Raw genomic sequence first — 27,457 nt, 5'->3', positions numbered from 1 at the left:
ATGCTGTTCAGGTGTTACAGCAGACTCAATATGTGGATATATATACTGCAGTTATTCATTCAAATCATACTTTTTATGTTTTCAAATTAGTTGAGCTACTCAAAAATATTTCGACGCACCCCCTGGCAACTGCAAAAGTACCCCTTGGATACACCCCTGGTCGGGAATCACTGCTTTACAGCAGAAATTCAAAGTAGTCAATAATGTAACACTTTAGTCAATGACGGTTTTACCTTGAAAGTGCTGACCGGAAGTTATACTTGAATTTACAGATTTGATCAGAGCAGTGTTAACAGCTAGCCAGCAACCAGTTCACTTGACAGCTTGAGTGAATTAACGCTAACTGGACCATCGGCAAGGACTCGACAGTCGACCCGTCATTGGTGTTTTACACTGAGCCGCCTCACATTTCGAAGTGGGGGTGTTGTGGGGAAGCCACGTGTACAGGAACTGGAATCTGACAGCTTGCCTGACTGGAGCCACCGCAGGTCCGTCTGGCTAGGAAGTCCAGCTAACATTAGCCAGCTGGTACTTATTCTGCAGCTAGCACAGCTCTAATTTCCAAAGTCGTTTGAACTTCCCCACAGCGTCGTTTCCAGTCTGCCCTTGACAGGTTGGTCGTTCTCTGCGAGCATTATCCTTCTTATATTTAGACTATTTACTTTTACCAGATAGCGGTAACCTATAATGTTTTATTAGCCTGCTTGTGTTAGCCACTCAGCTAGCATAGTCAACTGCCGTGTCAAATAATTCGAATGACGTGACGAGGCTAAATTTACGAGCTAGCCGTTATTTACGTTAAGAAACCTTTAGTCGTCTTATGAGCGCGCTGGTACTAATAATTTACTGCTGGTAAATTATATTAAAGTGGATAATATGGACATAGGTAACATAGTTGAATACCGATGTAAAGGCTTTACAGCTAAGTTGTCGTTATAACCTTATGTAGCGTTCAGAACACACATCACATCTCATTACAACATCGTGGAAGCGTTCACGTCTTTAGCTACAATACTGTGTTGTGTTTATGATGTTAAAACTGCCAATTAGTTAACCAACTCCAGCAGATATCACTTGAGTTTTAAAGTTGCCTGTACTGTGTTTGATAGCTAGTGTGGATTTGTGTAATTTTATTATGCTTTTGACTGCCTATATTACCTGTATTCCTGGATGTTAAAGGCTTGTGTTGACTCTAATACAGCGATGTTACAAATATTCCTTCCTCCACATAAAGTATGCCATGTATGAGTTTGACGTGAACGGGATTTTCCCAGTGGGCGTGTTGCAATTATGGAAAATCCGATATGACCTGAACGCGGCATTAAAGTTGAGGCATCATTGTAAACCTCTACAAGTGTGCTTGATGATGTGCATCAACATTATCTTGTTTTAGCTAACTTCGGTTGATACCATTTTTTATTTTCAGAGTTAGCTCACAAAACTAATCCTAACTAATTTACCCTTCTAGAGACAATCATGGCTGTTTGGAGAAAATTGTGGTGCAGAAACCTCTTGGCTGTTTCTCTGCTTGTCTGTATCCTGCTCCACACCATGGATGTTCATGCACGGCCAGCCAACATGTCAGCCTCTAAAGATAAGACTCCACCCAGCAAGGACGAGAACGAGATTCTTCCCCCAGACCACCTGAATGGGGTAAAGATGGAGATGGATGGCCACCTCAATAAGGACTTCCATCAGGAGGTTTTCCTGGGTAAAGAGATGGAGGAGTTTGAGGAGGACTCGGAGCCAAGGAGAAACAGGAAGAAGCTTATTGAGATTTTCACCAAGTAAGACATACAGCATTCCTGAACTAGATGCTTGAGCGTAGCGGCAGATATGGTTATTCAGAAGTCACCAGCACCAGACTTTAAATGCTAAACATTTGAACACTAAACTAACAAAGAGAGGCGTAGGAAAAATGTCCCATATGCAGTGATAACTATGCTTATCACTGTCATGAGAAGCTGAAGGTGTGTTGTGTTTAGATGTGCTTTGGCTGTGTCACAACAGCGTGGTATTGCAAAACGCACAGATTGAGAAAGTGAACTGAGTATTGTGAAACCCCGGTATTATTTACTATAAGTCCTTTTCCTCTTTGTAGAAAGCAGAATCCAGATATAGAAAAAAACATTCATGTAAGAACAAATATAAGGCACTAGATAAGAGTACCTGAATTGAAAGAAAGAATGCACTTAAGTGGGGGGGGATATGCAAATATTTCTCTGCGTAGTCAGTGGTGGAGGAAGTATTCAGATTCTTTACTTAAGTAAAAGTACCAATACCACACTGTAAAAATACTCCATTACAAGTGAAAGTTCTACATTGAAAATGTTCAAAAAGTACATAAGTAGTATTATCAAAATGTAAAGCAGCAAATTGTCATATTTGAGGAGCTGAAACCATGAAATGTTTACATGAGAAATTACTTATATGATTAATCAGTTATCAAAACTCAGAACTCAAAACAGCTAATTGATCAGTTGACGTATCGTTTAAACTACAATTTTATATCTTATTGGGTAGTTAAAAGTTCTTCATATGTTTTGTATGTAAAATCTTTACTTGTAAAGTAACTATTGCTTTCAAATAATTGTAGTGGAATCAAAAGTATATATATATTGCCCTCTGAAATGTAGTGGAGTAGAAGTGTCATCAAATGAAAATACTCAAGTAAAGTACAGATACATCAAATTTTGTACTTAAGTACAGTATTTGAGTAAATGTACTTAGTTACATTCAACCACTGTGCATAGTTTACAGTTACTATACAAGGCAATGTGCCAGGCATTGTTATAGCAGACAGAGGAAAAGGCTACTCCATATTTTTAAACTTATCCTCCTCCCTGACTTGACAAATTTCCTTTTCAGGAAGAAAAGTACTTGACAAATCCTCACTATTCTTCCCTTGTTTTTTTTTACCTTAAATGGTAAAGAAATATCCATGTTAAAGGTATAAGTGCTTGGCAAGTTTAAACAAAAGCATGGGATTGGACACTAGCCAGGCAGTTAATGCATCATATGGGTCGTCGGTGACAGCATAACAGTGTTAATGCTCAATAACTCGAGCTAAATTAGCAACTCATTTCTTTTTTTTTTTTAAATTCTCCCCTCACAGAGTTGATTTCAACAAGGACAGGAGTGTTAGCGCCAAGGAGATGCAGCGCTGGATTATGGAGAAGACAGAGGAGCACTTTCAGGAGGCCATGGTGGAGAACAAGAACAGTTTCCGTGCTGTTGACCCAGACGGCGACGGTGAGAGAGAGCAGAAACTCACATCCACTTATAATTCAAAGCACACTGTCTGTTTTCAAATCCTGTCAGGCTTGTGGCCTTTGTGGGCCATGTTGCAACACTGTGTCCTAAACTAATACATATTTTCAGTTTAGTCAAAACCCAAATTCTCAATTCATGCTCGTCCATAGGTCACGTGACATGGGATGAATACAGAGTCAAATTTCTGGCCAGCAAAGGTTTCAATGAAAAGGAAATTGCTGAGAAAATAAAGAATAATGAAGATCTGAAACTGGATGAGGAAAGTAAGTACAGAACTTTATGGAATATGTCGTAATATTTTCAAGAATATCTCAAAATATGTGCTCCAGATATCTAGTTAAAATCTGTAAAGGTAACAATATAATTGAGTTTACTTTTCTTATCTTCATCATTGCAGCACAGGAGGTTTTGGAAAGCCTGAAGGACCGCTGGTTTCAGGCTGACAACCCCCCAGCAGACCAGCTGCTGAATGAGCAGGAGTTCCTGTCTTTCCTTCATCCGGAGCACAGCAGAGGCATGCTCAAATACATGGTCAAGGAGATTGTGCGCGACTTAGGTACATTTTACTCACCCAACATCTGAATCATGAGCTTCATTGTCTTAAACAGTTTTTGTTTTTTGTTTTTTGGCCACTTGTAGGCAGCGGAAACAAACTGTTAACCAACACTGACATGTTATCACCTGTTTGGATCTCCACCAACTCCTGAGGGAGATATCTGGCTCTTTAGCTATTAAATGCTCCACTATGTTCACCACCCAGACTCAGAAGTATGTTGCTGAGCAGGTAGTGTACAGATGGTTTTTAGAGCTATTTTGTTGAAAACAGCTGCCTGCTGCTGATGAGAGCGCTGAGAGTGAACCAAAACCGTAAAGTCGCAGGCTGAAAAACCAAAACACAGACGTAGTTATTTGGTCCATTGCTAATAAAACAATATTGGTTATAGCAGCTTTAATGTACACCCTTTCAGATATTTAAGATGGCACTGTATGTGTCACATTTTTTAAAAATCAGTGCGTTTACATGCAGAGAGAATTCTGTTCTTAATCCCATTAGATGACCTGGTTTGGTGCATGTAAGTGTTGTAACTCAGTTTGGCTCGGCTGGTATTAAACATGTTACTGGGTTATGTAAACATCTTCCTACGTCCTACTCGCTTTTGGGTCATGCTTTCTGCACCGACAAGTTCTGCCTAGCATTGTTGCTTCCTGTTGGCATTTTGACTCAGACGACACAGTAGAAAGCGACAGGAAACATGGGGCAGGAACATCACATGGTATGTGTTAGGGCTGCAACTAACGATTATTTTAATTATTGATTAATCTGCAGAACACTTTAATTTATCAATTGTTTGATCGATAACATTTCAGAAAACAGTGAAAAATCCCCATCGCAAGTTCCCAGAGCTGAAGGTGGCATTTTTAAATTTAAAGTTTTGTCTGAACAGTTCTAAACACAAAGATGACAAGTTTATCATATAAAACAAAGGAAATGTTCACATTTTAGAGGCTGGAACCAGCAAATTATCAGCATTTTCCCTTCAAAAATGACACGATTATCAGAATTGCTGATTAATTTTCTGTTGATCGATTAATCAACTAATAACAAAAGCCCATTAGTGGTACTTTTCCATTGGAACGTTGTAACAAGAAGTACTTGATCTATTACTATCGGCAAATATCGCATCTGTTTGTTATAAATATTTTAGTGGACCTGAATATTTGATGTTAAAATCCTAAATGGTTGTACCTTCCATCAATGCCGATGTGTGTTTGAGTAAGCATTGTTCTGTGATGAGGCCCATCATGAAAATTTTAACAGATAGACAGTGAAAGTCAGATATTCACTGTGATTTGCTTGTAGATCAGGATGGTGATAAGAAGCTGACACTGTCGGAGTTCATCTCTTTACCCGTGGGCACCGTGGAGAACCAGCAGGCTCAGGACATTGATGACGACTGGGTTCGAGAGAGGAAGAAGGAGTTTGAGGAAGTCATTGATTCAGACCGTGATGGCATTGTAACGATGGAGGAACTGGAGGTGAGTAATGAAAAAGCAAAAGTCTTGTTTGAATGTTTAAATATTATATCGTATATTTATTTCTTGATTCTTTATATTTGTTGTGTCAGACGTTTTCAACTCAGTATCTCTGAAGTACTGTGTATCCAGTCTACTAAAATATTTTAAGTCGGTCAACAGGGACTCGTAAAACGCCATAGTTTCTTTTTAACTGTGCAGTCAACTTTCTCCTCTTGGTTTGTCTTCTCGTGTGGCGTACAGGAGTACATGGACCCGATGAATGAGCACAACGCTCTGAACGAGGCCAAGCAGATGATTGCCGTCGCAGATGAAAACCAGAATCACAATTTGGAGCTGGACGAGATTCTCAAGTATAGCGAATACTTCACGGGCAGCAAGCTCATGGATTACGCCAGAAATGTTCACGAGGAGTTCTGAAGACAAATGCATCCTTCCCCCTCTCATCCTAAATCTGCTTCAGGGACAAGCCTGGGGGGGGGGGGCAACCTAACGATAGGATGATCTAGTGTGCAATTCTGTGTTTGAAAGCCTAGCCTTGACGGCCTCTTTCACTGCTGTCTAAAATTAATACATCCTCCCTTCAGCCCGGGACTGTCTGCCAGCATGGTCTGCCTTCTGTGTGCCATTGAACTGTTTGACTTTTTAAATGTTGGGCTTTCCCATAAATTTGAGGCACCGCAGCAACTCCAAATTAATATTTGTGTTTATATTGTGAAATGTGTGTATATGAGGAATTTTAACCCTGACTAGATTTTTCTGTTCCTGGTACAGTGGTGAGAGAGACTGCGCAGCTAGGCGAGCTATTTGTTCTGCAGGATCTGTTGTTTTTAGCTGCCGAGTCTGTATACAGTGTAAATATTCATTGTCATGTACCAATGCCTCTGTCAGAGAGAAAAGCTGATTAAAATAAATATAATGCTGCTGAAAGGAACAACCCTTATAGAGATATCATTATGAAAAGAGTTTATTGTTGACGCACATAGTACTTGTTACCGCTTCATTCCCCCAAATTCAAAAGGTGATTTTTGTCATTAGTGGTGTACAATTCCACTAGTTTCCATAATAGATAGTATCCGTCCTTCTGCTTATAAACAGGGTATTGATTGTGTAAAAACAAATAATAGTATAACTAAAAACCTGCCTCAGTAACATACAGTAATCCTACTTAGCACAGACTTTCATTAATAATGTATTGTCAGAGTAATAAAAACTTGAGCAAAGAGATTCATATGAATGACTGTGCCTTTTTCACAGCAGACATATTGACTTATTGAAGGAAAAGCACAGGTGTAACTGATAACATTAATGATATTATTAACATAATTACTTTCACCTGTGTTTATCAGGTCAAAATGTCTCCTCCGGGAAAGGCCTATTGTTTTGTTCTTGACTAAAAGCAATCCAATTCATGCTCTTGTTAAGATGGTGGATAAAGAGGATCTTATTTATTTGATCAATATAATTTGTGTCAGCTGTATCTTAGAACATCACACAGGTTTGTACAATTTTTGCTTTATTGCCGTCTAGGATGCTCTTATGGTAGGAGGCTGGTCATGGAGTCCTTGTCTTGGTTAACAAAGGATGGATAACTCACTCTTCATCATGTTTACCTGTTAAAATTTGAATGCTCTTTGTTAATCTGTACAATTCCACCTGTACCTTGTTTTCAAATGCATGGACAAACAATGGCATTACATTTCTCCATTTTATTTTTATTTTATATATTTTTTTGAATTTTTCAATGACCTGTGTTGTTTTCAGATCCTGCTACACTACAGGCTTCTCCCTCTCTCTGTGCTTCCTGTTTTGATTGTAAGATAAGATTTATGATAACAGAATGTGACACAGCTTTATAAAATGTATTGCAAATATACTGGTAAACAATAAATATTTCTTATAAATGCAATAGTACATGGATTTCTTTAGTGTTTTATGTGTAATTTTAGTGCTGCAAGTAGCATCGCAGATCAATCTTTTAGCCAACAAAATGTCAGAAAAACATGTAAAATGACCAAGTTGCTTGTTTTGTCTATACAAACGGTCCAACCCCCAAATATATTCAATTTACTATTATATAGGAGAAAAAAACAGCAAATATTCTGATTTAAGAAGTCAGAATGAGTACATTTATGGTATTTTTGCTTAAACATGACGGAGTCTACTGCCATGTTAGCAGCCATGTGAGGCTTTAACGTTTCCATAGCACTTGTAGTTAAATGCTAACTTCAGCATGCTAACACCAAAGATTCTCTATAACACGCTCACAATGACAATGCTAATATTTTCTAGTTCGGTGTCATTAAAATCTGAATATCTTTGGGTTTTGGACTGGTGGTCGGACAAAACAAAATTCTATTTTTTTCTTAGACCAACTGATCAATTGAAAAAAATAATTGCCAGATTAATTGATAATAACAATAGTCGGTAGGTTCAGCCCTACTCTGAATCAATACTCATAGATTCTGTATTGAATACGGATGTATGTGAGATTATGTAATCAGTTAATTTTAAAGATTCTGTAGTTTTAATCATCAGTGAGTCCCAGTGTTTGGAGAAGATTTTATTGCGTATATACGGGTTAAGGTTCATTGTGTGTTCTATGTTATGTAGCACTTCACAACACAGCAGGATTGTAAGAACAACCATCATTTCACCAATGATTTGTTTAGAAGCGGTTACATACTAAACATCAATTCATATTTTTATAAATCATCTTTGTCGGATCTGATTATTCACAATTCGAACGCATTACTGTGAATTTTACAATTGCAATCTAAATGGCTTTGACTTTTACATGATAGTGTGATACCCAATCAGATTTTATATGCACGCTTTACTTCACAAACATCACTTCACAAGACAAGAGCTTTTACATTTTCCCAATATCATTGTGTTTGTCATACAAATCAAACATAACATTAATAATCTGTGTTCTGCAAACACTGAAAATCAGTTAAAGGTCCAGTTTGTAGGATTTAGTGGCATCTAGTGGTAAAATTTGACCATTTGAATAGCGCTCGCCTCACCCTCCCCTTCCAAGCCTGTAGGAGAAACTACGGTGGCCGCAAACTTGCAAAAAACGCAAAAGGCCCAATCTAGAGCCAGTGATTGGTTTGTCTGTTGTGGGCTACTGTAGAAACATGGCGACCTCCGTGGAAGGGGACCCGCTCCCTCTGTAGATAAAACGTCTTATTCTAAGGTAATGAAAACATACTTATATTTAAATATTATATTCCATTTGTGCCAACAGCTCCTCCTAAATGTTACACACTGGACCTTTTAAAGCTGCAGTTTTTGAACCTGTCCTGAATGCTACTCCATGTCAGACACATGCAACCTTAAGAATAACTTTAAAACTGTAAAAAACATGACAATCCCCTCTAAATACCACACCCTACTCTACTGCTGAAACGTACTGCATCATTCAACATACTAAACACATAAATATAATCAAGTCAATGGCCAGTACTAAAACAGAATGGAAAACATTTGGAGAACACAGACACATCATTATACAGTACAGTACATATCTTACTTTCTCCATTTTTTTTCATAATACAGATAACACACACAGTACATTCATAAATGAAACATACAACATCTAACTTATCACGACGTGTTGACATATTAAAGTTTAAAATAAAAGACATTGGCCTAAATAAGTAAGGCAATTGTGTATATGTAAATGCAACTTTTAACGATAATAATGATAATAGAGAGCAGCAAGTTCCAGTTTCTCCTTAACACACATTTCTCAAATGAAATAAACATTTGGTTACGTTAAACATCAACTTAACATTGCAGTCTGTAAGTAGAATTTTCAGCTTTTTGTTTGGAATTTGACTATGTATAAAAAGAGCTACAATTCCTACTCGTTTCATCTGATGTGGATGTAAACACCCTTTAAATTAAAGCTGAAAGTCGGCGCTCACATACTTATTGTTTAATTTCGAAATCTGGAGTACTGGAGTACAGAACCAACACAACAAGAAATGTATCACTGTTCAGATACTTACAGACTCCACTGTTTGTTGCTGTTAACATGCTGTATGCAACGCAAAGAAACTCCAAAGTTGGAACATTTTTTTTTTTTTTTTTTTTTTTTTAAACGGACCGTGATTAAAATATAAATACATTCTGTGATTATTTATAATCACAGAAATAAGGACTGGACAGTAAAGGAAAGTTAAAAGTTTAGTTGAAAACAAGTGTAATCACAGCCACCTGTGATGAGCTTGTGCTCCTCTAGTCTTGGTCTCCATTTGGTCTTCATGCAGAGCTTCTGTCTCAATCAGCCATCAGTCTTTACAGGTAGGGAAACTGGTTGAGTTTTCGCTGGTAAGTAGCACTGGGGTGGTGGAAAGGCTGCCCTCCCAGCTGCTGCTGCTGCTGCTGCTGCTGTTGTTGTTGTTGTTGTTGTTGGGGGTGATTGCCATACTGTCCCGGAGCAGACCCCCCTAAGGCCAGGCTGCCGTTCTTCTGGAGCAGCACCAGGGAAGAGTAAGCTCCGCTCGCCCTGCTGTGGCGGGACGAGCTACCTTGCATCTGGTCCACAGCTTGGGACACAGAGGCCAGGGCTGCAGACGCTGGGTAGGCGTACAGGTTCGGGGTTGAGCTGAAGAGGGCGTTGTAGGATGAGTGGGAGGAGACGGGAGGGGGGTATGTGGGCTGCCGCTTCAGGGAACTACTGCTTCCTGTTTGGTCCTGGGATGATGACAGCATAGACTGCTGTACCTGAAACAACAGACATTAGCCTCTACAAACACAGGGTCCATCACAATACCCACACTTGCGGTATTTGTGAGGTCAAGTGCCTACTTGTGTGACGTATTTCTGGTGACTGCCATAGTGCCCAAGGGCCTGTTAAGACTGCAAGTGTGCGGAAGGTTATCACAGCTCAGTGGGACACGCTTAGTTTTAGGTGATAACCATCTGTGGAGATTCTGCCATAACCCTGTGGTGTTTGGACATGATTAATAATATTCACGCTGAATCCAACATGTCACAAACTGAAATTTCTTAATGTCTGTTGATGTCGGTCCTAAAGCCAGCCTATAGCTGCACTACCGCCAACAACTGGACCATGCAGTAGACCGTGGTAAATTGTGCGACACACTTGACTCTGAATACCGCTCCAGGAGGTCGACTAGCTAGCTAATGTAAGAATAGCAAGTAATGGTTCTCTGGCCCTGCAGTGGTTGGCTCTGTTTGACAGGCAGAAAGGCGCCCCCTTTGGTTAATCAAAATAAAACTTACCAAGTTACCAAGTTACTTACCAAGACAGCAGCGATGAGCTGTACTCAGTGCACTATGAAAATGATGGTAGTCATTTGTGAATGTGACTAAAACCAACAAAGTGCCTGAGCTCGACTGAGCCATGTATTTGAGTGATTGACAGGATGGCCTCATGAGTCGAGCGTGTCCCAGCCCGCTCATATAAACCTCAACACTCTGTCAGTCTTAATGGGCACTTGGGCACTGTGGCAGAAACTGAAAATACATCACACCAGACTCTTTATGGGTTCACCTTGGGAGCAGACATTAGCTGCATTTGAAAGCTGTTACCTGACTCAGGTTAAGAGGCTGAGATCTGCTGGGTGCGGCCCGTTGATGGCGATCAGTGTTGGAATCTCCTGGCCGACTGGACTGCTGAGCTGACCCCTTCTTCAACTTTCCAGAGCCACTTGTAGCTTGATCTACCAGTGCAAAACCAGACAGAAAACTGTGAGCACTAAGAAGAGTAAAGATTACAGCAGCTTGAAGTAAAATGGATTTGTCATTTCAGTTTAACCTGTCAATCTGAGGGCTGAGCTGATTATTAGTGCACCTACAATGGATCCACTGAGGTCACTTAATGCAACCGCATCTAGTTATTGAAAAGACTAGAGAATAATAATATTCATGGCTGGATAGACTTCAAATAAATGTGGACTGAGTGTGGATCGAGGACCTGGAGCTGCTGGAGCTTTGTGGGTTGTGCTCTCCCCTGGCTGGCTCTTCACAGAGGGCATGATGATGGCCAGAGACTTGGTGGGCTGTGAGGTGGTCTTGGGGCTCAGGGGGCTGCTAGTGGAGGAGTCAGAGTCATGGGAGTCGTGTACCGTCACACAGCTGATCACGTTGGTCCTCTGGCTTGTTCCAGAGCTGCGGGAGAGATTCAGATAAAAGCCAATAACCGTTTCAGCAAAATAAAACCTCAGAATTTTACTCAGTGTGGAATTGCAAATTCTACCAACAGGAAATGAGCTCACCAGGCAGTAGGGAACTTCCTGTCATCTTCATCTTCTGAGTCGCTGTGGATGGTGATGATGCTGACAGCAGGACTAGGTGTGTCAGAGATGATGATGGGCTGAGACTGGTCACCAGCAAAAGCAGAAGTGTTGTGAACCACAGTGGTGGCTGAAAGCACTGACGACACAGGCCTGAAGGAGAGAAAGATGCTCCATCACTGCCTTATTGCAAATACAAAATCTATTTCAATATTTTAGGCAACGAGTTACGACTTCTCCACAGAGGGCAACAGAAGTAGCCTGCCAGCTATTTATGTTGCCTTTCATTTCCTTTACAGCTTGTACTTCCGTCAAATGACCTTTAATTCTTATATTAAATAATCGTACATTATATATATCCTTATAAAATAAGGTACACACTACTGGAGCACGTAAAAGGATCACACAACCTTACATTACATCCATTTGACAGATGCTTTTGCGCAAAGCAACTTCCAGCCTACGCCCCTACAATGTCTGTGGCTCTCTGCCCTAACCACACTGGTTCCTGCTGAAGACTTGAATCTTTAAAACTGTGTCATGAATATACACTTTCATTTTTATAAAAGACTAAATACATTTCCTAAAACAGCTGGGCACTGTAGTATTTAGCAAATGTCACTCAAATATGGAGTAAATAGTGTATTTGTTGGGGACTATTTTCACCGGCGGATTAATACCCATTTGGTGCTCTAGTGAGTATAATTCATTGTTGGTTTTGGTCTTTCCCTGGGAAACTGTAATGGGCATTTTTCACAATTTTCTGACAGTTTAATGACCATCACTGCAGGCCTACTGTCTTGCTCACACTTTGAACAAGTGGACAGGAGAAGCCAGGGATCAAACGACCAACACTGCAATTTATGGACGACCCGCCCCCCAACAACATGTAGATAATGTGAATGTACGACAGTCTGACAGGATACCTGGCTCTGCTCTCAGCATGTCGAGCCTTTGACCTCTTGCCCAGTTGGGATCTTGAGTGAGCCGCCCCTGAGTTGTGGCTTTGGGAGGCAGCGTGACGGCCAACACCAGAGTCCTGCTGGCTGACGCCATCGTACTGGCTTCCATGACGACCCCTATGAAAAAGAAGAACACACATTTAACTTGCTTATTTTAAATTGCATCACTTCTGTATGACTGACTGACCACATTTTCATTACATTTTAGTATTAGTCCCGCTAATCTAAACTCACCTCCAGCCAGAAGCTTGTTGACTGTCGGAGATAGAGGTTCCCATGGGTGAGTCGGGCACTACAGTCTGCCCAGGGTTGTGGATGGCCATGCCTGGCATCTGCTGCCATGTGGAAGGGATGAGGATCTGTTGTGTGCCTGCTGGCCAGCCCTGCTGTATACACACACACACACACACACACACACACACACACATTAAAAATTGCACTTGGTCCAATTTTCAAAAACCTTTAACTTCAGCAGACACTTTAGCGCAGTATTTTGACTATAGTAGAAGTCAGAGTTATTTTCTTAGAGAATCATAGTGAAATAAAAGGCATGATGAGCATATGCAGTTTGTAGATAAACATTTCCATCTCTGTCCTACACCACGACATCCAGCAGATGTCACATTAAAACTAAGCCCTGAAACACTGACAGCTGAACCAAACTCAAGATGACGCCGCATAGCCACCATCTGCATCTTGTTTCCAGACTCTGTGCAGAGAAAGCAGCATTTGTTACTGCTCAGGAGGACAATGTGCTAAAAGAGACTTAAGAAGCCGTAAATACCAAACCAAGCTTAAAGAAAGACACAACATTTCAACCAGGTTCTGATACCAAGCATGCATGCCATACAGTCCAGTGCTGTGAAAAACAGAGAGGGTCCAGAAACAAGACAGCCAACCTGACTTTGAAATGAACATGTTAGTCTGAGATAAGGAAAGGAAGAACTGGAGGTGTCAGCACTGGTCTCACTGCTATAGTGACGACACCTGACATTTGTTATACAACATGTTTTTACCAAAAATATTGGCGGACGCATCTAAAGCTTTCAAAAGGAAGCAGTGTCATTTGCTGTCTGCCAGTGTTTTTTGAATCTACCACTGGGAGGCGCAAAAGTTCTACACATATTGGTATAATGAGACAATCTAGAGACAATTTTGAACATATTATTTGACTTTGTGAATTTCTAAAAATGTGTGTTATGATTTTTGATATTTACAAAAATGTGTCACTACAGTGTGGCAGTCAGCATCTTGCAAGGAAGCTTTTAAAGGAATAGTCCAACATTTCGGGAAATATGCCTATTCACTTTCTGGAAGAGAGTTGGATATGATGATCGATATCACTCATGTCTGTCCGTTAAATATAAGGAATATAAGACTAAAGTCAGCAGCCGGTTAGCTTAGCTTAGCATAAAGACTGGGAGCAGGGGAAAACAGATAAAACAGTGTTATTTAGACATTGCATCTGCACCATCTAGCATAGTCACATATGAGTAAACACAATAAGATACTCCAATGAAATCAAAAAACAACAGTATTGGTATCAGCCAAAATGAACTTGCATTAAAACTTGTTCTTGTTTAAACACTGAGGAAAAAAAGGGGACACTAGGGGCCAGATGTACAAATTCCCCACACACCATTTCCCACACATGAACTGGTATTCATAAAAGAAGAATGTGCACCACCACCTTCAGATCAGGCGCTCGCACAGTTTTAGCTGAGATAGCTGCGGGTGATATGATGAGGAGAATAAATAGAAAGTGAGAGACACAGACATTGTTTGTTTAGGTTGTTTGCCAATTTCACTGTATTTTTATTTTTGCAGTCTACAAAGCGTTCTGTAAAATGTCAGTCTAAGGCACATTTATAAGCTTAATTTTAAATTATGAGTGAGGAATTTTGTCATTCTTTTCATTTACATTTGAGCCATGATTTCCCTGATCTTGATCTTGATGATCTTTTAATGACATGACACAATCAGTTTAATTGCACTTCTTAACTGACGTTCTTCTCATTGACAGGTCTAGTTAGTGGTGGAGCGGGTATCGATATGAAAACTGATGTTTAAGGGCGTTTCTACATCCAGTAATGGCTGATTGAGATATGATATGAGATATAAAACAGAACCAGGCGTACGTGCAGCCCATTGACTGAATATACTGTATATAAAGATGGACGACATGGCAGCTCCCCAAAAGTGAAGCCAAAACATCTCAATCACCCCCTGGTGGCTGGCTGCAGTATAGATCACAAACTCCGCCCCCCCATGTTAGCAGATGGGACATGAGCCAAACTAAAAAAATCAAAGTACACGTCAAATAAATTTTTCAAAGATGGTTTCTGTCATTTTAGGTAGTTCTTGTCACACTGGTGTATGTTCAAGTGTTAATTTTTCTGTTTTGTTCTAATTAGTTATTTGATGCTATAAAAAGGGTGTTTCACGTCATGATTGACAGCTGAGGCCGGCTCCAACACCGGTCACTACTGCGCAGACTCTGGCTCCAAATGATGTCAGCAGCGCAAGATGGCAGCTCCCATATCCGGGATATTTTGGCTTCATTTTTGTACAGTGGGAGGAAGTGGAGATGTGTCATCCATCTTTATTTACAGCCTTTAAATCTGACGAAAAGTTTGCGTATGCATGTTTCTGTCTTTGTGCGTACACAGAGTTTTAGTCGTGAATCTGCAGATTTTTTTTGCATCTGGCCCCTGAAGCTGCAAGCAAAAGCACAAACCAGAAGGATGAGTTGCACATGCGTCCCACGCTCTGCTGCACACCGCCGACATACATGTGCTAGGAGGAAGAAAGAAGAGATTTCAACCAAGGTGGCAGTTGTGATGATGGTGTTTTACCAGCATGGAGGCATTCAGATCCAGTAAGCCGCCAAGGCTTTCACCCCTGCAGCCAACTGGCAGCCGGACCGAGCCCAAAGGCAGCATTCCTGCCACCGAGGCATACAGGCTGCTTACCAGCAGGGGGTCGATGGAGGCCTGGGAGGAGGTGTGAGGGGGGGGTAAAAGGAGTGGAAGTGTTCAGACATCCAAACAGACTGAGAGGACATTTGGCACAGACCTGCTCCATATTCTACTGAATCCTAAAGAAAAAGGAGTCTTTGCTTTGAATCAAGAGTTTTCAGTTAGTGACAACACCAGAACAAGAATACTGATATTCAGAATCATTATGAGAGTTTTAGTTTTGTGAAGATAGTGGGAGAGGAGAGCATGTTCATCGGCATAAAAAAAAAAGAACAAAGAAACATACATGACAAACTACATGTACACAAACCAAAGCACAGATGCAGAGGATCATCAGGGTTGGGGTTGAACCTTTTATCTCTCTTCACTGTCTTTTTTTAATTAGCAATATGCAAAACATTCTTAATGCAGCTTTTCATTTTTACCCAGTGCTAACCGTCAATTTCACTGGTTTACATGACAAATGTCACCAGCGGTAGATTGTATCAGGTGTAACTAAGAATGTCTAAATTAAACTTGGCTGTTTGGTTAAAGAGTAACTTAATAAACAGGCGGAAAAGCAGTGTTTCTCTCCCTTTTCTGGTTTACAGTCTATGCTCAAATCTATTACTTAAGTAAGCACCAGTACCATAAAATTCCACCACTGCTGATGCTGATCCTTTCAATGAGTGGATTCAGTACTGGAATCAGATTCAATAAAACTCCATCGAAGCCCAACCCTAGTGGTCATGCGGTGGGTCCTACCTGTGCCAGCATGCTGGGCTGGATGTGAAGAGACTGGGATGACTGGTTCTGAGGAACTAAGGGTACTGAGTTGTCCATCCTGACTGGATAACCAGAGGGCTTATTGGATGTTTGAAGACCTATAAGGAAAAGATGGAGGCAGATTACACTATGTCAAATAAATTACAAATGTATAACAAACAAAAAAAAACTAAACATAGAATATAAGACATTTAGGGATTATGAAGTTAGCTGCACAAAAGCAAAATAGCAGTAAAAGGTTTCTTTCCTTTGTTGCTGGTTGGTGAACTTATTTTAATTTCAGACAATATTGTAATTTCAGACAATAGATACCAACATCTTGCATTCTCACCCTGAATGGTGGGGGGGCAAACTATGAGTGTTTGCTGGAAGGGCTCAGTCTGGGTGCAGAGCTGGGTGGGTCTGGTCTGCAGGGGCACACCCTGCTGGGTTAAGCCAGGGATGTTTATGGTGGCCTGCTGGTAGAGGCCAGGCTGGTAGTTCAGCAATGGGACATTACTGCTGAGGGACAGGGACTGGCCTCCTGTAGAGGCCATCTGTAAAACATGCAGAAAACACTGTATTCGGTGCCTGAAAATATGAGTTGAGCTCAGCAAGAAAGTCCAGGGGCCTCATTTAACAAAGCATGTGCAAGTTCTAAATGTGTAAGTAGGAACATGCACGCATAACTTCACGCAATGAACAACCAGAAATCTCCTCTGTTCTACATCCATGTGCATGTAGAGGCTCACATACACCCTCTGTATGCTATGTATGGTCAACCACATCCTGCTGAAAGTTCTCGTAGCCTTAATGTGGAGTTACTTGTTAACAAAAGTAGCAGCCAAGAAAGATCAAGACAAAGATCATCACAGACAACGAGGTTAAGATACTGCAGCGTCCCGGGAGCAGGCGTGTGGGTTTCACCACCTTACACAGAGGCAACAGACTTACCCAGAATTCTCATTTTGTTTGTTCCTGCATCGTTAATGGTGTTATTTTTTGTTACTTTGTGTTCCACAATGTTTCCACTATTTCCATATAAAAAAATTTGCTATATAATTAGTTATTCGTCAATTCGTCAAAATCGTCCTTTTTTTTTATACACAAAAAGACAGGTTTCGCTGAAATAATGTTGTTCCTGTTACCCTATAAACATAGTGTGTAATGTCAAACTTTACATTAACGCCGAGATCACCACAGTAATAAATTACATTTCGCTAAACAAAAGTGTTTTATTTGACATTTCCACAAGTGCCTTGTACAAAGATAAATAAATAAAGATAAAGAATGGGGGCAGATGATTGAAGTATGATTCACTTCACGTGATGGCCAAATAAAGAATTGCAGTATTACTTCTATGAATTTGTTTTAATTTGCTTTTCTTTTTTTATTACTTATTTATGAACATTTTACACATTATAAAGGACAGTAAGCACAAGGTGAATAAGAAAAAAAAACGAGGTCATGGGATGATCAGTAAATCAAGGCAAATTTGCCTTTAATTTAAAATTAGATATTGCACATGGTACATACAATAATTATGAAAGATCTGTCTCATTGGCTAAATAAACACGGAACTTTTCCGTTTTTCTCCCAGTTCTTTTTGGAGTCGTACGGAGTAGGTCATCTGTTCAAGAAGATGTTGGTATGTGGAGTTTTGTAACGGCCTTTTTATTTGCTGCCAGCAAAATCTTTAGGATGTAGGTACCATCTTTTAATTTGCTTTTTAATTGTTGCACTTTAACAGTTTTAGCATAACAGAAAATATATACGGCTTAGTTAAAATGAATGGTACTGAAGCAGTTTATTATTAATGCATATTGAGTCAATTGAAAGTCACGAACAGATCCTCTGTACTGCTCAGTGGTGCAGTGCTAGAGAAACAAGACGAAATAGAGACAATAATGGTATAATTTCTGAAATAAATTATTACTTTGTATTCCAAATAAAAATGGAAGAAACACACACGGTTGATAAATGAGGCCCCAGAGACATCACTTTACAAAGCAACTGATATAACCTGAAACAAGTGAAAACTGGATCAACAAGAATAATGCCATGAAGAACAAAATGACCCTGAGGCGGATTAGAGATAAAGTTCTCACCTGATTGTGCTGGTTTAGTTGGCTACTGAAGGTGACAGTGAGGTTGGTGGCTGCACTTGGGGTGTTGTTGCTGGTAAACATATTTTTTCCGTTCTCAAAGGCGCTGCATCTGCGTTTGCATATATCCATATTTTGGAAGCAGGACTTCACACTATACAAGAAATTGAAAAAAAAAAAAAATCAAACAGGAACACAGATGAAATCCTTGCAATGCTTAACCACAGCCACCACAATCATTCCGATTTATCATAACTAAACAAAAACATATATTTAGTACCTCTACTGATCATCTATGAAAAACCTCTACAGCTGAGCATCAGCACAATCCTGAACTTGTTGGCTTACTGTGAGCTGTGAGGGAAGTGCAGCAGGTGTGTCATGGTAACAAAGGGGTGGTTCAGTGTCTTCATGGGCGTGATCCGTTTGTCTGCGTCTAGTGTCAGCATCTTCTTCAGCAGGTCTATGAACTCCCGCCTGTCAGCCTTCTCTGCCAAGATGTCAGTCCCCTCCAGGTTTGTCATGTTTACCTGCAGAGGGAGTGGAAGTCGGTGTTTGTCAAACTGTAACGTGTGAAACGTCCTGGTGCAACCAATGTCATCACATCAAAATTCTGTTAGCAGAAAAGGTGCTGTGCACATAGCTAGAGGGGAGGAATTTAAAATAACCCGTTCCAGCAACAATATTAATGTCCACTGCGGGATCTGAAATTAAACAGCTCCTTCCTCACCTGCATCATATCATCTAGACAGTTGAAGATGTATTTTCTTGCCTCCTTTGACTTGATGCCCATCTCCGCCTCGTGCTCTGCAGGTGTCTGCAGAAAAAGAACCACAGCAAGACCTCAGTATAAGTCCTGTACATATGCTTATGATAGAATGTCTCAGAAATGTTGTGTGTACTAGAGTCACTCACTTTGAGTCTCCAGAGGGGGTAGCTCGAGTCGGGGCCTCTGTTGAAAAAGCGGCTGGTCTTGGTTCCTGCACTCAGCAGGTACTCTGCTGGAAGGCCCTGGGTCTGGGAAATGTAACGAATCTGAGAGAGACAATTAAGAAAAACAAAAAACAAATAGTCAGTCGCTAGCGTGAGACGAATGTAAACCTTGTCACCTACATTGGCAGCTTATACAGTTAATACCACATGGAAGATGTTTTATGAGTCTGTGGTGGCCAGTGCTATCCTGTATGCTGTTGCATGCTGGGGCAGCAGGTTGAGGGTAGCGGACGCTAACAGGCTCAACAAACTGATCCGTAAGGCTGGTGACACTGTGGGGGTGGAGCTGGACTCTCTGTCGGTGGTGTCAGAGAGGAGGATGTTGGCCAAACTACATGCCATCTTGGACAGTGTCTCCCACCCACTCCATGACGTGCTGGTCAAACAAAGGAGCACCTTCAGTGGAAGTCTCATCCCCCCCAAAATGCACCACAGAGCGCCACAGGAAGTCATTCCTGCCTGTGGCCATCAAACTCTTTAACTCCTCCCTCTAAGTGTCAGTCTGTATGACCCTAAGTCATTAAATTGATCATTACATCTCTGCAATACTTGACATAATTGTGCAATATACCTTGTTAATACTCCTGTGCAATATACTCTTTTAAATTCCCTGTTTATTGATATTGATATTTATTCATACCTCTATTACTGCTGTGCAATATCCTCCGTCTCATTATAATCTTAATAAGCTACACTTACCTTGGCAGTTCATGCACTATTACCGTATACCGTATTATTATCATCAACCGGTAAACCCACTTTGTACTTCACAATTATTTTAATTTTATATTTATACCCACTTGGTACTTAATTTATTTTCTGACCTGTATTATATTGTATTATATTTTTTGCTTAGTACTTCTATTCCTGTGTGCACTGACGTGATAGTGAGCTGCTGTAGCAAAAGAGTTTCCCCTCGGGCATCAATAAAGTATTTCTGATTCTGATTCTGATTCACATAAAGAAACATACAAAACTGATATGCAAACAATCTGATTGGTCATTATTTTAGTTAAACTGGCACGTTTAGCTGACAAACATGTTTTGAGATTTTTTTAATTATTAATAAGTGACAAAAGTATTTAAATCAAAACACACTTTCCTCTCATGTCTGACACTCTGACAAAGTCTCTTTGACCGAAATGCCAACAACAGTAATCACCCCATTTTCACACTTTTAGCAGAGTCACAGAGACAGTGCTAAAACCCGTTAAAGGAATAGTTCAACATTTTGGGAAATGTGCTTGTTCGCTTTCATGCCGAGAGTTAGACAAAAAGGTTGATACCACTCTCATATTAGTTTGTTCAATACAAAGCTGCAGCCCGTTAGCTTAGCTTAGCATAAAGACTGGAAACAGCTAGCCTGGCTCTGTCCAAAGGTTAAAAAAAAAATCTGCCCACCAGCACCTCTAAACTATACACATTATATCTTGTTTGTTTAATCCGTACACAGAACTATACAAATGGCAATTTGTGACTGTGAGGTTGCCAGGCAGAGACTCCAGGAAGTCACTGCAACCGGTCAAGAAATATGTCAAACTATTCCTTTAAAAAGAAAGTTTGTGAAATGTTTAAAAAAATGTGTATGATGATTTATTTACATTTCCTATTGAGAAAGAAAATAAATGTCACTTCAGAGTATATATATACATATATATATATATATATATAAATATATATATATATATACACACATATAAAAGAGTTCCGCTGCTGACCTGATCATACTCTGAGGCACCAGGATAAAGGGGCCATCCCAAGAACAGCTCAGCAATGACACATCCCAAAGACCACATGTCGATCGCTTCACAGAAAGGAAGGCCCAGAATGATCTCCGGAGCTCTGCAAGCATTTCAAAATTGACAAATGACAAGATCACAGCAGGTAATTTACATATTACAAACACAATGAAGTGATTATTCAAAGCCCTTACTGTACAGTCCAGGCTAACATACTCACCTGTAGTATCGTGACTGCAGGTAGGTGGAGCAAACCGCCTTGGACACGTGGCTGGCGGAGCCGAAATCAATGACTTTCACTCTGTACGGCTGCCTCAAAGGATCCACTAACATGATGTTTTCAGGCTTCAGGTCGGCGTGGATCAGCCCCAGGCTTTTCAGCTTCATCAGTGCCGTGGCGACCTGCTGCAGAATAGGCCGTATACACTTGAGCAGCAGAGGGCTGAACTTGCTGTGCTTCAGGAAGTCGTAAAGGTTCTGCTCCAGCATCTCAAACACAAGGCACGTGTGGTTCTTGTGCTGGAAACACTCGTATGAGCGGACAAAGTTGAACTCATCGGCGTTCTCTGTGCTCAGCCTGCTAAGGATGCTCACCTAAAGGGAGGAGGGAGAGGAAGATATATTGGTATTTATTAATGGATAATAATGAAGAAAACACCAGCTAAACATGTTTTGTATTTGAACCCTAGGCTTTTTTTTTTTACTCAGTTTTCACTCCCTTTATTCAAAGGCTTTTAGCAGAGTCACTACTGTCTTAGCCATATTGTTATTTTCAGAATTGGGCTGTTTCGAAAAGGCATTCATTTCCATGTCAGTGGTACTAAACATGATCTCAGACAGCTTTTGTAAAAAAAAAAATAATAATTTTAAAATAAAAAAGTTCTTATGCAATTTAAAATTGTTTGAGATTTTTTGCCTGTATGTCCACAGGTTTCCAACACAAGGCAGATATCTGTGTATGAATGCATAGAGGAACGTGTCAGTGATTCTGGGATACAACAACTATGTTGATAGGACATCCTGAGCCTTAGTACTGTAAAAAAAAAAAAAAAAATTATATATATTTATATTATATAATAATATATACTATTATATAATATATAACCAATCATGTTCTGTGATAATAATCTGTTTTGGAACTACAATTCCCATAATGCTTTGGGGGATGTAAGCAAAAAGTATAATGCCATGTTCATGTCATATCGGAGTTATCGTAATTATTAGTTTCCTTAAATAGCGTTCACGTCAACTTCCAAGTCATAATTTCAACTGGGAAACTTAAATTTTTCTGAAAGCGCTAGAATGTATCTAATACAGAAGTGCCTGAAAACAAAACAAATATGGACGCCTCAAATCAGCCAAAGACCATCATTCAATGTAATTTAACCCAAATTAAATGAAAAGGGTGTTATATTGTCAATGTACAGACCAATTATGTAATCATACTTTTTTTTTGCTGTAATTTGTTTGCATTTTGGCAGATTTGTACCATTAGAAGTCATGCCGAATGACCTATTAGCAGTTCCTGTTTGCACTGTACTCACGGATGTTCAGTCAACTATCACTGGATTACTCTGATACTGCAAAAAAAAAAAAAAAAAAAAATCCAAACTTGATGATTATCAGGCAAGATCTGAAGTTATAAGGGGCTTCTTTATTTTAATTTCTTTTTTTATGGATGTTTATCTGAGAATCGGCTGCTACGGGTTAAAGAATGAGAACAGCCTTCTGTCTATCCGCCCTGGAGTTTTTATTCTTTTCAACACAACACACTCACTTCAATTTGACCTTGCCGAGCATAAGAGGGATGGTTCTTCAAGATTTTAATCGCCACTATCTCGTTTGTGCCTCGCTTCCAGCATTTTGCCACCTGGCCGAAGGTGCCGCGTCCCAGGAACTCGAGCACCTCGTAGCTGTTGGACATTGAGCACAGAATCTCATGCTGGACTAGCTGGTAGTCGCCCTCGCTGTGGGAGTTGCTGCTCTTCGTGGTAGAAGTGGAATGTGCTATGGACTGAGCTGTGGTGGTTCCCCCTCCACCACCAGTGCGGTTTAAGACCACTGGGGCTGAGAGCTCCTCCAGTATCTGGACACTGTCGCTGCTGTCCACCTCCTCGCTCTTCCGCTTCAAGCTATAATGCTTGTGGTAGAGGTCGCACGGCTGGGAGGAGGACTCGGCATCCTTGACACGACGGCTGGAGGAGGAGGACGACGAAGAGGAGGAGGGAGGTCCGCGAAGGCTACCTGTGCTGTCTGCTGCCCGCACCACCGTCTGCTCCCGGGAGCCGGCTGTCGGCGGATGCACCTGGTTGGAGTTGTACACTGGGTTGAAGTTGGAGCCAGAAGTGGAGGGTGCAGTCCCCTGGGTGGGGCTCTGCTGGTAGTAACCATTATCTCCCAGCTGGTTGGACACATCCCAGGCAGGGTTCTCCACTTTGAGCCTCTTTGAACGAGAGTAGGCACTGGAGGACACAGAGGGAGAGGAGAACACCTGCAGCTGCGACGCCATGTCTGTGGGTGAGATTAAAGATCAGCAGCAACCATCAACAGGACATCTAAGACGAAGACACAGGTGGAATTAAGAGTTTGTCATTTACTGAAGAAGATGCAGACGAGATATGAAATGGATCTAGACCTGCAACGATTAGTCGATTAATCATTTAGTCGATCACCAGAAAACAAACTAGCAACTATTTTGATAATTAATCGTCGTTTAGGTCATTTGTTAAGTAAAAATGCCAAATATTTGCAGATTCCAGTTAAAATGTGAGAATTTGCTGCTTGCCTTACATTAAAGTAATTTGAATAATTTTAGGTTTTCGACTGACAAAACAAGCGTTTTGATGATATCACCTTAGGTTGTAGGAAATTGTGATGGGTATTTTTGGCTGTTTCCTGATGTTCTATAGACCAAACGGTTAACTGATTAATCAAAAGAATAATCTGCAGATGAATTGATAATGGAATTGATAATTAAAATAGTCTAAATGGATCCAACCAGTGGAGCTAACTTTGACTTTTGTGTTTATGGTGCTCTGTTCAATAATTTTCCCCCTCACAGGTTACAAATACTCATTATATGGCATATATATATATATATATATATAAGTAGTTCCTTTTTGGCCAGATGACATGACTTTAAGTGATAGATTGCTGCAAATTACAACAATAAAGGATTAGGCTCGTGATATTCTATATTTTTGTTATTATCAACAAATCCCATAAAAAGACGAAAACCAAAAATGTGTTAGTCCGTCTCTCAGTGCTTTCTGCGTTCTCTACCCTGTGTGTGGCTCTCAGTCCCAAGCCAATTGGATCCTTCTAAAGATGTAAATCTTTAAAAGATGTCACAAATATATAATATCTTTTTTTTTTTTTTAAATGTCTCTGCAATTTCTTAAAACAGCTGGGCACTGTAGTTTTTAAGAGAGGTCAAAGCTCCAGCAATACGTGTAGTAGAAAGAACAGCTTCATGTTGTTTTTAGCAAAGTTACTCAAACAGGAGTAAATGGTGAAATTGTTGGGGACTATTTTCAGCCGCGGATTAATACACATTTGGTGCTCTAGTACAGTGGTTCCACCACCCTGTCAGATAAACTCCAGTGCCCCTTCATGACACCATGTTCCAAATTGATTATTATTCATATTAATCAATTACTTTTAGCTCTCCATATACATATACAGTATATATACACATATACATAAACACATATATATGTACACATACTGTATATACATTTGTTTTTTTTGTATTGTTTTTGTTTGTGTTTTCATTTTATTACCAGGTCATCATTTCTATTTATTCAAATTAGCCAAGCTATCCACAATCTTTCCATGTACCAGACGTACTCCCTGGTTGTGAATCATCGGTCTGGTGATTATTTACCACAGCAGGATGGTGTATGTGGGATTGTGTCAAAATAAACTACACTGCCCAAGTTTATTGTAATGAAGGAACATGTCACCCAGTGCAACTGTGTGGCTCATTTATGTTTTAAAATACTTTTTCATCAACAATGGACATCTATGGCACAGAGGAATACGATATGGACTGATGTAGCGCTGCAACAAAAGATTATTTTCATTATCATTATCTTCTCATTATTTTTACAATTAATCATTTAGTCTAAAACATCAGAAAATAGTTTTTTTTTTTTTTAAAACCGCCTGTCACAAGTTCACAGAGCCCCCCAGATATTCAGTTTACGAAGATACAAAACAAAGAAAAGCACAAAATCCTCCCATAGGAGAAGCTGGAGCCAGAGAATGGATGGTGCTTTTTGTACTTGAAAAAAATGACGGAAACTATTTATTATCAAAACAGTTGACAATTATTTTTTCTTTAGATCAACTCATCAATTATTTGACACATCAACTAATCGTTTCAGCTCCAGACTAGAAAAATGTAGAACATCACAAGACTTATCAGACAACACAACCAACTTGTGACATTTGATTGATATGTGTGCCCCCGAGTGCCCTGTCTACCTGCTATGCCCCACCTAGATCACACATTGGGGTCAGGGTTTCGGTTTTTGGCCCCTGCCCCTTCAAGTGTCTGTGCACGCCACTGATATGAAGGTAACGGCTGTCTGATAGCTTTACCTATTCATGAATGACAATACCTGTATTTGATGACTGAACACACCGTCGCCGATCTGACATTTAAGGCCTCATCATCCTCTCGCCGGGCTCTGCGTGGTGCTGCAGCTGATCAGCTCAGCTGCTAGCTGCCTGCTGGAGCTCTCTGACTGTAGCAGGATGGATGAGGGCTAAGCTAACAGCTAGCTAGCTAGCTACAAGCATCCGAGTCATATCGGACTCGAATCCGCAGTCACATCGCGTGTCAAGCGAGCCAAACGTGCATAATGTCACTGGAGGTGTCAGATATCACCATAATGAGCACTGTCGCCTAGACAGAGCTCCATCATCACGGACTGTCTGCTCGCCGTGCTTCCTACCCTGCCGACGTAACGGCGAGACGTGACGGACGTCAACGGCCGGACCGTTGGCCGCAGTGGTGCAGCCAAAGATCGTCTATGTTTCCAGATGTTTCACTCCGGACCACCGTTTAAATCTATTTTTCAGAAACCTGAATCAGTAACCAGCAGTGGTGGAATGTAGTTATGTACATGTACTCAAGCACGGTACTACAGTTTTGAGGTACTTGTACTTTATTGGAGTATTTCCATTTTATGCTGTTTTACACTTCACTATATTTCAGAGGGAAAGATTGTGCTTTTTACTCCACTACATTTATTTGGCAGGTGTAATTACTAGTTACTTTTCATATTAAGATTTTAAGTTTAAAAAAAAAAACAGCAAACATTAGAGAAAAGTCCAAAATATGAATTCAAATTTGTGCAGCAGAACTTTGTTTTTTCTTCTTTCCTGCCCCATTAATCATCTCACAACCCCTCAGATTTATCTTGTGACTCTTTAGAGCAGGCTCGACGCCTAGGTTGGGAACCACTGCACTAAACTATCTAAATGTATATAAAGAAGTTAAAACTAGCTCCGCCTCGACCAGCTACAACAGCAAAATGCTACATGTGCATCAGTATTAAAAATCTAATAATGTCATATATAATAATACTAATACATAAATCACAGGGGCCATTTTCCTGCAGAACGAGTAGTTTTACTTTTGATACTTTAAGTACATTTTGTTGTTAATCCTTCTGTACTTTTACGTAAGTTTTTGAATGCAGGACTTGTAATTTGTAATGAAGTATTTTACAGTGTTGTATTGGTACGTTTACTTAAGTAAAGGATCTGAGTACTTCTTCATCCACTGATGCATTTCGAGCTGTCAGAGGGACATGCACACCTACCAGAAAATAATACACAGGGTTTAACAGTTATTTTCAATAAGATAATACTGGAATATCAGCAGTACTAAATACTAGGAGTGGATCATTATTTCCACTAAATTCTCTAATGATAACACAATCAACACATGGCCAAAAACCCTTATTGTGGGCTGTGTTGTTCAGTAAGTTATCTTTAAAATCAAATTTTAAACATTTCATTTCAAACGGCGCATATCCTTTACATTTTCTCATGTCTTCTTTTGTATACGAGTCCCTCCTCAGCCATCATTCCCAACAGAAACTTTATGTATGATGATAAAAGAAATACAAAGACCATGCCAACTTTCATCCTCCAGACGTGAGAGAGGGTGTTTCATGATATGGTTGTTAAATAGTGTGATAAATGCCGTAGAAAGTAGAATATAATAAGGAGAGGGTGGAGGTAACTATCACTCAGTAATCTCCCATTTCAACACAAGAGGGCGCTGTTGTTGTAGCTACATGTTGTGATGTGATGTAGAAATGTGGCTGGTTGCCTTCAACA

The 27,457-nt window shown here is 40.2% G+C and overlaps 2 protein-coding genes across 6 annotated transcripts; one reads left to right on the top strand and one right to left on the bottom strand.

Moving 5' to 3' along the window:
- Positions 1-215: 215 nt before the first annotated feature.
- sdf4 (stromal cell derived factor 4) lies at positions 216-7,216 on the top strand. 3 transcript variants are annotated; one of them, XM_044210360.1, is made up of 7 exons: positions 216-528; positions 1,469-1,787; positions 3,116-3,252; positions 3,423-3,536; positions 3,671-3,829; positions 5,135-5,310; positions 5,551-7,216. In XM_044210360.1, the coding sequence occupies exons 2-7, from the start codon at positions 1,477-1,479 to the stop codon at positions 5,725-5,727; spliced, it is 1,074 nt and encodes a 357-aa protein (XP_044066295.1). In that variant the 5' UTR covers positions 216-528; positions 1,469-1,476; the 3' UTR covers positions 5,728-7,216. The 3 variants fall into 3 exon arrangements, with proteins under 3 accessions (XP_044066295.1, XP_044066294.1, XP_044066293.1); XM_044210359.1 differs by having other exon boundaries at positions 262-488; XM_044210358.1 differs by having other exon boundaries at positions 269-613.
- A 639-nt stretch (positions 7,217-7,855) lies between these two features.
- Positions 7,856-26,097, bottom strand: hipk1a (homeodomain interacting protein kinase 1a). 3 transcript variants are annotated; one of them, XM_044210355.1, is made up of 17 exons: positions 25,726-26,097; positions 22,878-23,611; positions 21,321-21,694; positions 21,080-21,203; positions 19,284-19,403; positions 19,099-19,185; positions 18,717-18,898; positions 18,372-18,522; positions 16,616-16,820; positions 16,264-16,382; positions 15,397-15,534; positions 12,776-12,927; positions 12,506-12,658; positions 11,562-11,732; positions 11,261-11,454; positions 10,876-11,006; positions 7,856-10,044 (listed from the first exon to the last, which is right to left on the bottom strand). In XM_044210355.1, the coding sequence occupies exons 1-17, from the start codon at positions 25,763-25,765 to the stop codon at positions 9,616-9,618; spliced, it is 3,504 nt and encodes a 1,167-aa protein (XP_044066290.1). In that variant the 5' UTR covers positions 25,766-26,097; the 3' UTR covers positions 7,856-9,615. The 3 variants fall into 3 exon arrangements, with proteins under 3 accessions (XP_044066290.1, XP_044066292.1, XP_044066291.1); XM_044210357.1 differs by lacking the exon at positions 15,397-15,534 and having other exon boundaries at positions 12,776-12,924; positions 25,726-26,096; XM_044210356.1 differs by lacking the exon at positions 15,397-15,534 and having other exon boundaries at positions 25,726-26,095.
- Between the last annotated feature and the right edge of the window lie 1,360 nt (positions 26,098-27,457).

The sequence above is a fragment of the Siniperca chuatsi genome, linkage group LG10 (genome assembly GCF_020085105.1).
Source record: "Siniperca chuatsi isolate FFG_IHB_CAS linkage group LG10, ASM2008510v1, whole genome shotgun sequence".
Classification (NCBI taxonomy): Eukaryota; Metazoa; Chordata; class Actinopteri; order Centrarchiformes; family Sinipercidae; genus Siniperca; species Siniperca chuatsi.
This window is presented reverse-complemented; position numbering and strand designations above follow the sequence as displayed.